The 18,250-nt window shown below is 35.3% G+C and overlaps 1 protein-coding gene across 2 annotated transcripts in view; it reads left to right on the forward strand.

Moving 5' to 3' along the window:
- The first annotated feature begins 642 nt into the window (after window positions 1-642).
- LOC103472149 (immunoglobulin superfamily DCC subclass member 3) overlaps window positions 643-18,250 on the forward strand; it is an 87,454-nt gene continuing 69,846 nt past the window's right edge. Inside the window, exons 1-2 of one of the 2 annotated variants that reach the window (XM_081612409.1) lie at window positions 643-843; window positions 15,419-15,724. In XM_081612409.1, the coding sequence (XP_081468535.1) occupies window positions 15,493-15,724 (232 nt within the window). In that variant the 5' untranslated portion in view covers window positions 643-843; window positions 15,419-15,492. Of the gene's footprint in view, window positions 844-9,613; window positions 9,860-15,418; window positions 15,725-18,250 lie in introns of those variants that run through there. The other variant, XM_017307433.2, reaches the window with a different exon arrangement.

Below are 18,250 nucleotides of genomic sequence, written 5' to 3' on the forward strand. Positions count from 1 at the left end.
AGGGCTGCTGTAGGCAACTTTGTCACATGGTGTGGGCTGAACCACCTGCAGCTCAATGTGACAAAGACCAAGGAACGGGTGGTGGATATGAGGAGGGGGACCAGTGACCCCTGTTAGGTAACAGCACATCATGGTGGACCTCCACCATGATGTGCTGGCCGGCTGCAGGAGCATCTTCAACCAGACTCTCATTAAACCAAAGTGCACCACAGAGCGACAAAGGAAATAATTTCTGCCTGTAGACTTTACAATGCCCATGTTTGAGTAACTTAAATCTAATTTTCTCTGCATTCATTTATTGATTATTTTTAAAGTAACATATTTGCATGTACACTCTTAGAAATGGCTGTAAATTTACGGTGAAATTCCAATAGTAACATACTGTTATTCCAAAATACGGTAGGATATTGTCAATTTGATTTCTTCTTCTCTTGTCACAATCAAGACTGATGACTGGCAGCAAATTACCGTAAAATAATTGTACAATACAGTTTTTTTCATAGGCAAGATATTTTACTTGTATTTGCATCTTAGAGAACCAGCATTTAAAGACAATATTAAACGGAAAGAAAAAAATACTTTCCATAATAAATATTTTAGGAAATTAATAGAAATCTACAGAGCATAATCAAAAGTGTTAGATTACCAGTGTTGGTGTTATATGTTAAAAATACAATGTTAATTAAACACTTGTTTAGTCAAATTCAAAGATAGGTTTGTCAATTTCCCTAAAAAGATGGTGTTTGATAAAGAGTTGCCCCCACAATCGCAATGTATCTGTGACGTCACGTGTTGCCCGGGAGACAGCAGGATGGCGTCTTGTCTGGAGCTTAACATAACAAGGTAAGTTCCCCAAAGCTATTAAAACATGCCCTTTTTGTTCTTTCTTTAATGTATTTCAGTGATTCTTGAGAATAGGGACAAAACATGTTCTATGGATAAAGCACAAAATTTGAATGAAATATACACAAAATATAATTTTTTCATATTCCTAACTAAACTAACCTGGGTCATGTGAGCACAACAATGTATGTTTTCCAGGTATTTGCTGAATATTTTTTTATTTTAAACATTGTAGTCGATGGATGGCGTCTTTAAAATCCCTTGTCCAGGAGCAGAACTCAATACATTATAATAGTTTAAAACAATTAAATAAATACTAAAATTATATATTATGACAATTAAGTATAAGTAGTCATATAAATAATTATAAAAGTATCAATAAAATTAAAAATAATTTTTATATATTTTCCAACTCCATTGAAATTTGTCCCTAGTTTTTGTCAACACCGTCAGAAATGAAAAGAATGTAAAAAATAAAATAAAATCAGGCATTTTTGGGGGACACCAGAACTTCTGAGGACCCCATGATTTCTTCCTTTCTCTTCATTTGCTAAGAGGGCTAGTTAGCTCTGGTTAGCTTATGTTATTCTTTAGTTTTTTTTTCTTTTTATTCCTAAGTTGTTTGTCACAACCATGATGTGTCAACACCATAACTGACAATTTACAAAACTGATGAAATTTTGTGAAATAAAAGCTTAATTTTAGTACAATGTAAAGATTTCATGTACCTGATGAACTACAACATGGCCTCCTTCAGAATAATATCATATAAATTGAGGTAGTTTGGCTTTTTGTCAACTCCGTCAGATGTCAACTCCATCAGGTTTTGTGACTCTTTCAGTGAAATTGTTGTCAAATCTCACTTAAATGTGCAATTAATTAATTTTAATGTATTTTACATAAATTGCATTACTTCACATGTATCAAGTTTTTGTTTTTACTCATTAGTTTTCAGTTCTGTGTCAACTCCGTCAGATGGACTTCTTGTTTTTTGTTTTAAATAATTTTTTTGTTGTTTTTTGAGATTTTTACTCAGTCTGTAAAACTGAGTAAAAATGTCATTAATAGGGTCATTAAAAAAATTGTTTTATATTTATTTTGTCAGATGGTGATGACAGCGTTCTAGGTTAGATCGATTAAAAAATGTAATTTAAAAAAAAATGTTGCAACTGGGAGCCTGCACTTTAGCATCTTTACATTTCCAAAACATTATTTGTCATATTTGCATACATAAGGTTGAAAAATAATTTAAAAAAAATATTAGAAAATTAAAACCCATTTTGTCCCTATTCTCAAGAATCACTGATTTATGTAATGTAATGGTGATGTATTGTCTCAATGTTTGTAACTCCATGGCGGACATTATACCACAATGTATGCTGTGTTTATACTGTTATGTATTCTGTATCTCAATCCAAATCTATTTAAAAAAAACAAACAAGGTAAATAATCAAAACCAAAATCACGTTTTTGATTTTTGATTATTTTTTATGAATGCATTAACTTTCTGTTTGCGCAAGAGTATCAACTTATGCTTATCGTAAGTTTATTTGTTTGGATATCACGATACGACTGTTCAGTACAGAGATGCTGAAGTTCAGTCCTTGAGAGCTACTATCCTGCAACTTTCAGATGCTTCCCTGCTCCAATTAACACACCTGAATCAAATGAATGGCTGGTTAGCAGGTCTGTTCAGGAAGCACAGCTGGTTTGGTGACGGAAGATCTTTGCTGGCGAGAAGACGCGGGTTTTGTTGAAACGTCTATTGGCGTTTAATAAATTAATCCAAAGGTGGTTTTTGGCATAATCCGGGTTGTGAGTGGATCAAGATGGCAAGTAGTAGTGGGCGGCTTTCGGAGGATGAGAATATGGATACAGGCTGGTCTATGGTAGAAAATAGAAGAGGGGGAGGGGGGAGAGATGAGGCTAAAAAGGGAATAAATACTGGAAAAAGATCTCTTGAGGATGAAGAAGAAAGAATTGAAATAAGGAAGAAAGCAATGATGGAAGATTTTAAAGTTATACTAAAATTTAAGACTGGACAGGATATGCTTGGAATGAGCCTGATTAGTTTGTCAAATGGATTAAAAAAAGCTATAGGGGATGTAGAACTACCTAAAGTGTTAAGAGATGGAAGTCTGCTCATCATTTGTAAAAATGCCAAACAAAAGAATAAAGATCTAAAATTACAAATGGTGTGTAAAAAAGAAGTGCTGGAAAGGAAGGTTGTTGGGGAAGAAAAGGGGGTAAAAGGAGTAATATCAGGAATTCCTGTAGGAGAAAATTTGGAGGAGCTAAAGAAAATAATCAAAGGAGGAGAAATTACAGGCATCAAACGACTGCAGGCTTTTAGGAATGGAGAGAAAATGGACAGTACATCTGTACTACTGGTCTGCAAAGATAACATTCTGCCTGATAAAGTGATGATTGGATACATGAGCTTTAATGTAAGGCAGTATATCCCACCACCGCTCAGGTGCTATAAATGCCAACCAGGTGGAAATTTGAGAGAGCAGATTGGGGTAAATTTGAAATAATGAGTGAGGTTAGCTTGAAAAAATGTAGATATAAACAAACCAATAAATGAATTAGACTCAGAAATTACCAAATGTATTATTAATTCAGCCAAAACATCTATTCCTAGAAGTAGTGGTATTAAAAAAAAGAAGATAGTTCCCTAGTGGACACCAGAATGTTCAATAGTAATTAAACAGAGAAATAAGGCTTTTAAAACACTTAAGAAAATAATTTGTTTCCAAAATCTAATAAATTATAAAAGAAAACAGGCGGAAGTCAGGAAAATGATAAGAAATGCTAAAAGAGATTATTGGAGGAAATATTGTGAATCTTTGAGGAAAAACTGCATTAGACAGAGTTTGAAATACTATTAAAAAAATGTCTGGAAATTCCAAAGAGTATTTTTTCCCAATAATAAAAGATAATGGAAATATTATAATAAATAATGAAAATAAAGCTGAGGTATTAGCAAAAGTATTTGCAAAAATACATAGTACAGAAAATCTAAATAATAAAGAAAAAATAGGACGTGAAACTACTCTACAGCAAAATATTGGATTATTTCACAATGATGAAGAATATGATGATTTTATTAATATAACATTTTCCTTGGTAGAAATAAATAAAGCTCTGAGGAATTCTAATAAATCAACTCCTGGTAATGACCAAGTTACTTATAATATGCTAAGCAATCTTAGTGATGTGAGTAAAGAAATATTATTGGAATTGTATGATAAAACTTGGGAGGAAGGGACATTACCTGATAAATGGAAAGAAGCCATAATTATTCCTATTTGTAAACCTGGTAAAGTTTACAAATAGGAAACTTTACCAGGTTTACTATTACACCTGGTAAAGTTACAGACTATTACAAAGTCTGTCATGTCTGGGTAAAATTATGGAAAAAATGGTAAATAACAGATTAATTTATTTTTTAGAGTTTAAGAAGAAGATTAAAACTTATCAATTTGGATTTAGAAAAGGCAGAAGTACAATCGATCCAGCATTATGTCTGGATCATGAAATTAGACGGGCCCAGATTAATAAAGAGAGTGTGATACCAGTCTTCTTGGATGTGGAAAAGGCTGATGACATGCTGTGGAAAGAAGGACTGCTTATTAAATTAAAACAAATAGGTATAAAGGGTAAAATTTATAGGTGGATTAAAAATTTCTTAACTGAAAGAAATATTAGAGTAAAAATAGGAGGGGAAATAAGTTCAAAATATCAAGTTGAAAATGGAGCTCCGCAAGGCAGTATTAAAAGTCTTATGCTATTTATTATAATGATTAATGATATTTTTAGTAGTTTAGATAAATCTTTTGGCGTTTCATTATTTGCAGATGATGGCATCATTTGGAAAAGGGGAAAAAACACTGAATTTATAAACAGGAAAATACAGAAAGCATTAAATAACGTAGAAGTTTGGGCTTTAGATTCTCAACATCCAAATCTAAATTTGTTGTTTTTATAGGAAGGTGAATACTAATGTGGATCTTAAATTATATGAGAATGCCATAGAAAGGGAAGATCAAATTAAATATTTGGGTATGTGGTTTGATAAAAAAAACTCACATGGAAAATACATATAGATAAAATATTGGAAAAAAGTAAAAAGAAATTTAATATTATGAGACGTCTGAGAGGCAGAGAATGGGGAGCAGATAGGAAAGCATTAAAGACGGTTTACATCGGACTAATTAGGTCAGTCTTTGACTATGGTTGTATTTTATATAATTCAGCTTCAAGTAGTTCATTAGCAAAAATAGATAAAATACAATATCAGGCATTAAGACTCTGCTGCGGAGCGATGAAAACAGCTCCAGGTTCAGCTCTACAGGTTGAGATGGTGAGATGGAGATGGAGCTCAGGAGGGAACAACTAGCCTTGACTTACTGGGCAAATATTAAAGGACATGATGAAACCCATCCCCCACGTATGACACTACCTTGTCAAGAAAAAGGAAAAAAGCAAATTAGTAGTTTTGATGGATAATTTTAAATAAAGTAAAAGATATTGGAATAGATAATTTTCTAATTAGTCCTGTGGCTTTTACTCCTGTTATTCCATCATAGATTCTTGGTCAGGCTGATGTTGATTTAAAATTACTGAAAAAAGTTTATCATTGTTTATTAAACTCTGAAAGCTGAGAGGCTTTGTTAATATTCTGTCAGATTGCAGTTAGATGGGCCCTTTTTTATTTTTGAGCACCTGCCCCTTTAGTGGCCTCTGCACGGCCCTGTTCAGAATATATTCAAATATAAAATGCCTCTAAAATGTTAAACAACCAAGTAGATATATTCATTTATAGTTCCGGATTTAAATTTTATGAAAAATAAAAGAATAACTGATAAACTGACAGTGTATACTGGGTTGAGGAAATGGAAAGAAGAGAGGTTGTAATTTGTTCCGATTCAAGTAGCGCATTAATTAGTATTAAAGAGGAAAATTCAGAAGCAAGACAAGATATTGTATTGGAAATTATTCACTCAATTTATAGGATTAAAAATTGTGGTTCTCATGTTAAACTAGTTTGGATTCCAGCCCACATTGGTGTGGTAGGAAATGAGTTAGCGGATAGTTTTTCTAAGAGTGCTTCAAAATAGAATACTGTTGATTTGAATATTAAGATAAGTAAAAATGAGATTAAAGAATATTATAAAAGAGTATATCAAAGGAAAATGGCAAAAGGAGTGGGGTAGAGGAGACAAGGCAAGGTTTTATTATAGTATCCAAAAAAAAGTTGGGGGAAGTGTAATAGAAATAAGAAGGAAGAAGACATTATTTCTAGAATAGCTGTTCTCAACGTGGGCGGTACAGTTGGCTGCAACTGTATCGATGGCAGCTCTTCTTCTATTCAGTGTTTGTTAGCTTCTGTTAGCTTCTTGGCGCAGCTCCGTTCTCCTGCTACTGGTAGCTAAAATCACAACACCCTCACTGTGTATCCCTCTGAAAAATGAACCCATTTAAATAAAGAAATCAAGAAATCCCTCCATGGGTGATACCACAATAGAGAGCGTTCATTTTATAGCGTTAACACGGTGCTGTAAGTGGTCCAGTATGAAACGGGGGTGATAGAACAACACAGCACTTTTAAATTTCAATAACCAGAATGCAGAAATTGTTTCCGTTGTTTTAAAAGGTTTATGTCAGTCTGCCTTTTCCACATCGATACGCTTCCCGACCGCCCTGCACCTTAGGGGCCTAAAAAAAGACATTTACATTGCGCAAAACTCTGAAACAGGAGAAGCTGGACATAAAACGGAGCGATGAACTAGATGTGAATTACGGCATAAAAACAGAGAATCCGACACTGAACAGTGAAAAAATCACATCATGTGTTGATTAGGCAGTGCAGCAGGTGATGAGTGAAGATTACTGATGGTGAGCGTCAATAAATGATAAAATAAATGTAGCAACAGGAAAGAAACTAAAGTGGACATAGCAAAAAACCAAGAGAAGATAATACTAATCAAATGAAACTAAATGGAAATGAATGAAGAACAAAATGAAATAATAAACTAAGAAACTAAAGTAAATACAGAGGAATAAACAGGTATGGCAAGACCTTTCGAGCAATAGTTAATACAGAGACTGTATGGCAAGAATAAACAGACACTATTTCCACATAAAAGGTAAAATAATATTGTTGAAATGAAATGGGTTTGTTGAGACCACATCTAGTACTGAGAATAAATATATCTTACAGACCATAACAGTAAAGAACTGATCACTTATTTATGTTTTTAATTAGATTTGATATATTTATTTCTTCAATATTATTTTTCATGTCAGTGTTAATGTCATGATGGTGTTCTGTGACTCCATGACACTTTCAAATTGACTCATTAGGATTTGATTAAGAACCAGATTTGTTCTTGGTAATTTCTGTCCAGTAAAACTATTAATCTATAATCAATAGACAGGTTGATATAAAGATATAATCCATGTTTCTGTCTCATATTTGTATGGCATTAAAAGGACCTGGAACTTTAGTTTTTCCACTGAAAGCTCTGGTTTGCACAATAAATGCCATGTGGGTGAAGTTTTATGGATGATACTCTGATGTCCCATTCTCCTGAAGGCAGCACAGAGCTGCACCACCAGAAACTGACAAACACTGAAGAGGAGTTATGATTAATGTAGTTACAGTTCTATCCATGTTTTAATGTTGCAGAGCTCAGTCATTATAGATCAAATAAATCAAAGTTTAAACTGGCATGTTGAACATCTTTTATCTGGTTATTTTGTGGAATATTTAACAACTAGAAAATGGCACAAAATAAGAATATTTTTTCCACTCTGATTGGTTGCTGTTAGGTCTACTGATATTAACTTGAATGTTTATTGCATTTTTCTTAGATGCCTGTGAAAAATAATTTCTATTCACATGGCTTTTTTGTTCTCTGGGAAATAATTTTGATGATAAATACAGAAACAAGCATAAAATAAAAACATCTACAATAGTGATAATAATATTAATGATAAAATAATAGTCAGCGCAAAGTAACCTACAAAGTCTTTGGTGGGGGGCAGTGAGGGACCTGAATAAAGGCTGGGGGCGCACTGGGCCAAAAAAGGTTGAGAAACACTGATCTAGAATAAGATTTGGACATACAGGATTAAATAGTACTCTTAAAATAATTAATAAACATAGTACAGGTTCTTGTAATTATTGTGGAGAATTAGAAACAGTGCAACATGTCTTCCTAGAATGCAACAAATATGTACGGGAAAGAGAGGTATTACTCAGAGAGTTGAGTAGGAATAAAAATAAGCCTGATATTAGAGAATTGTTTCAGAGATCGTCAGGGGATGCAGTTTTTTGTAGTATTTTTATTTATCTTAGGAGAACGGTTATTATGGGAAGATTATAAGCATCTGATCCAAACTCCAACCTGGAAGGTGGCGGTAATGCACCTAAAAGTTGTTTGCCAACCACCATAAAAAGAAAAGAAGAAGAAGAAGAAGGTCTGTTCAGAGATGATCCTGGTCTTTTGGAGTAAAGATGCATCGAAATTCCATGGTGGAATGAACAATGTAGTATTGCTATAAGGGGAAGAAATAAAGCTTTTAAATTAGTAAGAAGATGCCATACCTTTGAGGCATTAATTCAATATAAGAAAGCACAAGCTATAGTTAGGTAAACTATTAGAGCAGCTAAGAAGTCATGTTGGAGACAGTATGGTAATTCCATTGGAAGAGAGACTAAATTGTCAGAATTATGGAGAGTTAAGAAAATGAATGGTGTTAAAAAGAGTTTTTCCTTATCTGTTTTAGAATTAAATGGGAAAATAGCGATTAGTAATAAAGAGAAAGAGTTATTAGCAGAAACGTTGATTAAGGTGCATAGTTCAGAAAATTTATCTGAAGATATAAAAAGTAACAAAGAAAAATTATTGGATGAAAATCCAGAAGTTACTTTTAAGTGAGTAGTTTCAAATCAGGATTTAGATATGCCTTTTACTATGTATGAGTTAGAAAAAGCTATTAATAATGCTAAACAATGAACTCCGGGGAAGGATGGAGTATGTTATACAATACTCAAACATTTCGAATATTCATCTCTTACTGTTATATTAAAATTGTTTAATTTGATTTGGATGACTGGGAGTATTCCTGCAGAATGGAAACAGTCAGTTTTAATTCCCATGTTAAAACCTGGTAAAAATGCAACAGACCCGTCAAATTATAGACCTATAGCTCTTACGTCTCAATTAGGACCATGATGTGGAGAGTTGCCCTCTATCAAATTACGAGCAAGAATATTTTTTTCAACATACACTTTGTGAATTAAAACATGTCTGACATTAAAAAACTGTTTCTATTTTTCATAATTGTCTTAATAGTTTACCTAGACCTGGACTGGATTATTCTGCTCTAATAGAATATCAGAATCAGAATATTTAGAACCATGTTTGGGATTTGTGAAAGTTTTCTGATTTGTGAAACTTCAATAAAGGTCGAATATGCCACTTTTGTGCCTCTGGATCACACTAGAATTTCAGTGATGCTCCTAGCTCAGACCACAGTTCCCTGTTTAAATTAACATCAATTTTTCCTCTGTGTCTCTGAAGGACCACCCCTTGATTACTACAGCTCTGGGATTGGTTTATCCATATAAACCAACAGACCTACAATTGGCCAGTGAGCTTCTTCATTGACAACAATGAAGCTGAATACATAATGAGCTCTGGCCTGACTTAGGTGTCTTCGTTGTTCTACTCTCAGATTAGCTTTGAAAATGGTCAGCAGCCTTCAGGACTAAATGCTGAACTCCAGCATAACAGTGATGCTTTCATGGAAAGAACAGTAACTATAGCTTTAAAACAGAATAATATACTGGTAAATGCATAATTAGTTTGCTTTCCACTTGGATTACTTTTTCAATTTTGAGTTTTGGTGGTTTTATGGGCAATAAACTTTAATGCCAAGGAGACTGGAGGGACAAGGACCAAAATGAAACAACTTCTCCTTGCCACATGTTTGTCAGCCTTAAGTAAGTACAGATCAATGTTTGTGCTATCTATGCTGTTGCATACCATGGTATATGTTACAAACATGAATGCAATTATGAATTTAGCCAAATCTAACAGAAATAGAATCCTGTTAGATTATTGGTTACATCTATCATTTTCAGGGGTAAAATAAAAAAATGGTGGGATCAGCTCTGCTAAATCACGAAGTGCAATCTTAACGTTCAAAGCATTAATCCAAACTGCACAAGTTTTAAAAATATCTAACAAGTAAGACTTCTTGTCTAATTTGATAGCATCAAATAAGTAGTATCAATCTTTAAGAGTGATATTCTGTGTTGCAATTTTCCTGAATTACCCTGATTCTGAAATATTTTTCACATTTAAAGTCTGCAGTGAAAATGTTATCCTTTTACTTTTAAGCAGTTTGTTTCTACATATAGATGAAGAAAATAACAAAAAATTAAAAGACAGTTTTTGTATGAGAGAAGAAGTGCAGATGTTAGATGGTCTGTCTTCAACTCTGACCTTTGCATTTTTTGTTGGGTCAACAGAGCAGTCTGGGTCTTCAGGGGCTATGGACAAAATAGTAACCCTAAAAGCCCTCGGACCCCAGTGACTTGACCTTGACACCATCATTTCCATAACACTGCCCCCTGACTGTGCTCATACTGAGACCTTAATAAGGATATGTGTTTATGGGGTAATCCCCCTACAGCTGTCCATTGCTGCGTCCTACCCCTCTCTATCAGGCTTTTGGTCTATTGTTGGTTAACCCAGCAGAAACCTCCTTTGGTCATAGAGAGACAAATGGTCTGTGGTGGCTAATGTTTCCTGCAGAGAAATAGAAAGAAGACAAGCATCTCAATCTGGAGTAGGTTTGTTAATATGAAGGAGATTTAACCCAAGTAAAGGTATCATTATGAAGATCCTAGTGCTGTACTTGGATTTTTCAATGCAAAATGAAATGACACCTTATCAAGTTTAAACTGTCATGGAAAGTTGTTGCTTTTAATTTATTGATTTTTTAAGTTTGATTTATTTTATTACAATATATAAAATAATTATTTAAATAATTATTTTGACTCCAGTCTATTTCAGGTAGAACCTTAAAAAAGTGAACTGTATGTTCACAGTGAGTATCCGACAGTTGTTTCCTGTACATACCTGTTTTTGTGCCAATGACTGGTGCTTGTTTCATAAATATGCAGAATGAAGTTCTGCACTTGCTCTGATTGTGTGGTTTTATGCTAAAAACCTGTTCAATAAGAACACTGTGGAGTGTTCAATAAGAGTGTATAAAAATGTGGAAAGTGTGTAAAAGTTTAAGGTTTGCTATTAGTGGACATTTATGATGCAGAATGCTGCTGTCATTTGGATACCTTGATATTAATCTGGACAAATTCCTGTTTTATCTACTGCATCAAAACTCAGCTCACACAGACTAAGAAAAGCAAACTTAAGAAGAATAATCATGGTGATTTTGGAAATATGGGAAAACAAATTGGAATAGAAAACATATTTCCTATAATTCACACACATAGCAATTATAAAATGAGGTTGGAAGAATATAAACAACCTTTATTGTCCTGCAAATTCATAAGACATTCATTATTTGAATGGCTTTATATCTTAAGACTGATTAAACCATATGAGTACTGCACTCATCTCAGTTGTTGTAGAACTTTCCTTTTGAAAATAAATTCAGGATATATAACTTGAACTTGTATATCCTGGGTTGCAAGTTAGATTAAGCAACCCTTTCTTTCTGCAGCCTAAACCTTTGAAAGAGACATTTCCAATAGGAAAGATTACATTTGTTTGTCATTGCAAGCTCAAATCTTTAAAGTACTCTAAAAGTTCAATATCATACAGAAATGGATTCAATGAAGGAAAAGAAAGCATTAGCATGACATAAAGGGGACCCCAACTCCCCCATTTTCTTTCTTAGTCCCATTATTGGGAGGAGGGGATTGTAGATATGTAAAGTTCAGTGCCAGCAGATTCCAAATGGCAGCAGAAGATGGGGAGAATACATAAATGCACCCCTTCTCCCCAATCTACATGTCTAGCCTTGACCTATGATGTCCTCATGACCTCTAGGGGTCCTGTAGTCCCAATCACTAGATACTATTGATGAGGTTCTTGGCATTTCCATCCCTTAATAAAACTTCATTATAGTAATAGTCCGGTCTTGGAAGACGATGTGCTCAGTAAATTTTAAATCACATATGCTTAGATATTCATAGGTGCACTTGAATATTTTAAATGTTAGCATCACTAATTTTTAACTGTATTACATCTTATATTAAAAACATCATGGATCTATTTGAAGACCCGATCTGTAACAGAAACCAAGAGCTGAGGAAATTAATTGAATGCCTTGATAAGAAACTTTTGCATTTGACTACAAGCTTTAGAGAGTATTTTAAACTGAAAAAGTAATTTTTCTTTATCCAAACTTTGGGTAACTTTTTGAAGGATTTAATATCCACTCTGATGTCTAAGAGAAAACCTCATGTATCTATAGAATATACTCATTCCAAACCCAACAGAATGGGTGCACATTTTTAAGTGAAGAAAGAGCCAAGCAAAAAGGTAAAGTTCTCAATATACAGATTCAACCCTCATATATGGGCTATAGTTGCTGCTCCTCCATATCCAGAGGAGCCAGATTGGATGGATGGATGGATGGATGGATGGATGGATGGATGGATGGATGGATGGATGGATGGATGGATGGATGGATGGATGGATGGATGGATGGATGGATGGATGGATGGATGGATGGATGGATGGATGGATGGATGGATGGATGGATGGATGGATGGATGTCATTCTGAACAACAGACTTATAGAAGATCTGCAGGATCTTGCTGCTAACCTTGAATGATCTTAGCTTCCTCAAGAACCACAGGCTGCTCTGTACCTTCTTGTAGACCCTACTCTCTACTGCCTTGGTGCCCATCCTCTCCTACCCTTCATATGCAACACTGCACAATGGTAGGTTCTTGGGATCTGGAACAATGAACCTGGCTAGCATGAGGGAAGTATCTGGTTTTACTTGGGGGAGATTCTGCACTTTAGTTTCAACCCTTTTTGGACTGAGTTGGGGAAGACTCTTCTGTCAGCAAGGAGTGTGTTTTCTGAACCAACATCTCCAGCCCCAATTTTAATGCACTTTAGACATGCTTTTATTCATACCAGTGACAAAGGTGGTGGGGCAGGGACTAAGGGGTTGGTGGCAGGAAGATAACAAAGACAGTTATCTCGAAGTTTTACAATAAATCTTGTATATTTAAAGTGTTTGGATTAGTCAGGAACTGTAATGTATGTGAAAAACGCAGATATCAATTAAAATATGTATTCTGACACAAATTCCTGTGGTAAAAACTGTAAACCTGAAGAAAAAAAACATGTGTAGGGTGTTGTTATGGCTTCCTTTATGTGACTTATTCAGAACGTAGTGCTTTCTGAAACCCAGCCTAATACTAGCAGTGGGAAACATTTTCAAACAGCAATAAAAAATGAATTCTGACTATATCTGATCCCCTACCCCCATCTGCTAAAAGAGACCTGAAATTATTCCTAGGGATGAGGGCTGGGACTCTGCTTCCCCAGAGTGACCAGGTCAAACAGTATCAGCAGATTGGGAGGCTACTCATTAAAGGCAGATGCTTACTTATTGACAGGATTAAGTCAAGCAGGAAAGTAGCTGAGAAATCAGCATTCTTTAAAAATAAAACAAAATGAAGATCAATTAAAATTAATCAGTTTTTGGTCTTTTTCTTTGTTAAAAAAGGTTTTTCTACTCGTGGCTTTTATTGATAGTGATCTTACAGGAAGGTGGGTTGTGAGAGGGGGAAGACTTTCAACAAAGGTCAATGGGCTGTGAAACAAATCCGTGACTGTGATTACATTTGATCACAGTCATATGTATGCAGATCTTAGAAGCAAAAAAACCTAGAACATCATTATGTTTACATGCAAGTGTCCCTAAAGGATGACAGGGAAAAGGAGAAACTGCTGAGGTTGACACTGACCTCAGAGTTATTTCATAGGTTGAGAAAATAGGGTACTGTATTGTATTGCACTACTATTTTTAACAAATTCTCATTTTTATTAAAATAAACTGCCAGAAGCTTGATAAACAAAACCCTGCTCAAAACTTGGTACAAATTCATTCCTCTGGTGTTTTTGCTGACTAAAAGTCAGAAGAAAGTCAAGATACATGATTGATTTTTGACAATAAATTACAATTCCTTGAGGTTAAAGCCCTCCTTGCCATAACCCTAATATTTAGCTTCCTCCAGAGCTGAATAAAAGGGAAATAAAAAATAATTTTTAGCATTGATGATCATTTTACAGTGTTTAATCATGTTGTTAGAGATGCCTGTCTTATTTTCTATCAGAATAGAAATAATTTATTAGAAATTTTGGACACAACTGTATTTTTTTCAGGGCTACTTTTCATATCCCCAACTAGCCCGTTGCAGTGCAAAAACCTTTCTGTGAATTGTGTATATGTATTAGGTAGAATTTAGTTAAAGTAAATGAATTGATGTCATTATGAAAATTACCGAAACTTGGACCCAGTGATATTTTCATGTTATACTGATATATAACACATTATTTACTACATTAACAATGAACATTAACATGATCAATATGAGCAGTGGCCCCACAGTCCAAGCATTAGCAAGGATCCAGATACCTGATGTCAACTAAACAACCAGAAACTGCAGAGTATTTTAGACGAGCACAATTCAAACCTCCACAGTGACATTGAGAATGTCCTTCACTAGTTCACGTTCAAAGATGATTGTTAGTGCTTCACAGCTGGGAAGCTGAGAATCTTTTGTTAAGCTTTGGGGTTCTTTGCATTTGAGGACATTAGCACCAAAAAAGACTGGGGGTGTCACCATGGTCATGGAGAAAAGAGGACAAGGGTGAGGATGAGAGATTTGGTAGCATGGGAAAGTCACCTCAGAGATGGATCTGAAAGGACGAGAAGAGTCGGGAGGGGTTGACTGGAATTATAAAGAAGGGGCAGATGGTGCCCTGGGTGTGTGGTGGATGATGGGAACTTTTAACTAAGATTACTGGGGGTTGGGTGCAAATATTCACAGTCACAGTGCTATTGTCATCAGTAGCCCCTGCTTCAATAGAGGGTCTATGATCTTGACCTGGCAACACTTTCCGTCGTTTTTTCTCTTCTGGAGGCTGAACATGATGTTAACATTTTCCTCACCGGATGCATGGCTTGCTTGCCACTGAAAACTAAGTTAGATTTACCAGCATTTACCTTAATCCTTATTTAAGGCAGGTTTTCTTCTGCGCATATATTCTAAGTCAGCCCAAACATCCATCAGTCTGCAAGCTAGTTAGTTGTTCATTGGCCATTTTTGAAAAATACATCATTTTGCCCAAAATGGGCAAATACATAATTTGTTAAACTGAACAAATAGTTACATTTATTTATTAAGTTTAACTATGCTTAACTGAATAAATAAGGAAACATTTTTAAACAGATAAATGAAATATCTGTTACGTATTACCTGCCTTTCTCTTTTTGTCTGCAGGTTGTTGCTTGGCATCAGAACTGTCTTTCATTTTGGAACCCAGCGATGTGATCGCAGTAAGGGATCAACCACTCATGCTGGATTGCCAGGTGCAGGGCGAGCGACCAATTACAATCACATGGCGTAAAAATGGGATGACCTTACCCTTCAGCCCACGAGTCCAGGTACTGGAAAATGGAACACTGTTAATTCAAAGATTCCAGAAACGCAGAGAGGGGAGTGATGCAGACATGGGCGAGTATGACTGTGCTGCACAGAATCGTTATGGCTTGCTGATGAGCCGCAAGGCCAAAGTTCATTTGGCGTGTAAGTATTCAACTATCTCTCTACATCAGTGTTTCTCAACCTTTTTTGGCCCAGTGCGCCCCTAGCCTTTATTCAGGTCCCTCACTGCCCCCCACCAAAGACTTTGTAGGTTACTTTGCGCTGACTATTATTTTATCATTAATATTATTATCACTATTGTAGATGTTTTGAGTTTTACGCTTGTTTCTGTATTTATCATCAAAAATTATGTCCCAGAGAACAAAAAAGCCATGTGAATAGAAATTATTTTCACAGGCATCTAAGAAAAATGCAATGAACATTCAAGTTAATATCAGTAGACCTAACAGCAACCAATCAGAGTGGAAAAAATATTCTTATTTTGTGCCATTTTCTAGTTGTTAAATATTCCACAAAATGACCAGATAAAAGATGTAAAACATGCCAGTTTAAACTTTGAACTATTTGCAAAACGACTGAGCTCTGCAACATTAAAACATGGATAGAACTGTAACTACATTAATCATAACTCTTCTTCTCTTCAGTGTCTGTCAGTTTCTGGTGGTGCAGCTCTGTGCTGCCTTCAGGAGAATGGGACATCAGAGTATCATCCATAAAACTTCACCCACATGGCATTTATTGTGCAAACCAGAGCTTTCAGTGGAAAAACTAAAGTTCCAGGTCCTTTTAATGCCATACAAATATGAGACAGAAACATGGATTATATCTTTATATCAACCTGTCTATTGATTTATAGATTAATAGTTTTACTGGACAGAAATTACCAAGAACAAATCTGGTTCTTAATCAAATCCTAATGAGTCAAATTGAAAGTGTCATGGAGTCACAGAACACCATCATGACATTAACACTGACATGAAAAATAATATTGAAGAAATAAATATATCAAATCTAATTAAAAACATAAATAAGTGATCAGTTCTTTACTGTTATGGTCTGTAAGATATATTTATTCTCAGTACTAGATGTGGTCTCAACAAACCCATAACATTTCAACAATATTATTTTACCTTTTATCTGGAAATAGTGTCTGTTTATTCTTGCCATACAGTCTCTGTATTAACTATTGCTCGAAAGGTCTTGCCATACCAAACTGCAATTTTTTCCTCTGTATTTACTTTAGTTTCTTAGTTTATTCTTGCATTTTGTTCTTCATTCATTTCCATTTAGTTTCATTTGATTAATATGATCCTCCCTTTGTTTATTGCTATGTTCACTTTAGTTTCTTTCCTGTTGCTAGATTTATTTTATCGTTTATTGACGCTCAGTAATCTTCACTCATCACCTGCTGCGCTGGCTAATCGTCATGTGTTTCACATCATGTGTTGATTTTTCACTGTTCAGCATCAGATTCTCTGTTTTTATGCCATAATTCACATCTAGTTCGTCGCTCCGTTTTATGTCCCGCTTCTCCTGTTTCAGAGTTTTGCGCAATGTGAACGTCTTTATTTTTTTAACCCCCTAAGGTGCAGGGCGGTCGGGAAGCGTATCGATGTGGAAAAGGCAGACTGACATAAACCTTTTAAAACAACGGAAACAATTTCTGCATTCTGGTTATTGAAATTTAAAAGTGCTGTGTTGTTCTATCACCCCCGTTTCATACTGGACCACTTACAGCACCGTGTTAACGCTATAAAATGAACGCTCTCTATTGTGGTATCACCCATGGAGGGATTTCTTGATTTCTTTATTTAAATGGGTTCATTTTTCAGAGGGATACACAGTGAGGGTGTTGTGATTTTAGCTACCAGTAGCAAGAGAACGGAGCTGCGCCAAGAAGCTAACAGAAGCTAACAAACACTGAATAGAAGAAGAGCTGCCATCGATACAGTTGCAGCCAAGCAGCATGATTTAATGTTACACGATACAGTTTTACCAAGTTTCTCAAAGTCTAAACTGATATTGTTGTGCATTTAAGGTGTAAAGTTTACCTTCGACCAAACGCCCCCCAAAGGCATCCCAGAGCCCCCCTTTTGTAAAAATGTCCGCCAGCGCCCCCTGCCATCCTCTGAATGCCCCCTGGGGGGCGGTACCGCCCACGTTGAGAACAGCTATTCTAGAACAAAAATAAAAAAATCTGAATTATTTTAAATATATTAAAACCATATTTGTGTAAACTGGCTACGCTTACTGTGTACTTGTTTATCTTGTCAGCTCTTAAAATTGTACAGATTTGCAATGACCAGGGTTTGTCTTAATTAAGTCGGGACTGCAGAGTTGTCACTCTGCAGTGTCACAGTTGATAGTACTGCTGACTTGCAGCAAGAATGTCCTGGCTTTGAATCCTGCCTTGAGATTTGTCTACATGCATTTTTGGGTTCTCTCCTGGTACTCCAGCTTCCTCTTACAGCCCCAAAGCCTGATTGTTACGTTAATTGATCACTCTAAATTACCAAATTCTTCATAGATATGAGTGTGTGTGTGTGTGTGTGTGTGTGCGTCTGCGTGCGTGTGTGTGTGTATTAGAAACTTTGCTTACATGTGAGCAGGTACATTTGTGTAAGTGTAAGAAAGTCTAGGAATCACAGTCATAAATTTGCACACAAA

Source organism: Poecilia reticulata, chromosome 11 (genome assembly GCF_904066995.2).
Source record: "Poecilia reticulata chromosome 11, P_reticulata-male-v2, whole genome shotgun sequence".
Lineage (NCBI taxonomy): Eukaryota > Metazoa > Chordata > Actinopteri > Cyprinodontiformes > Poeciliidae > Poecilia > Poecilia reticulata.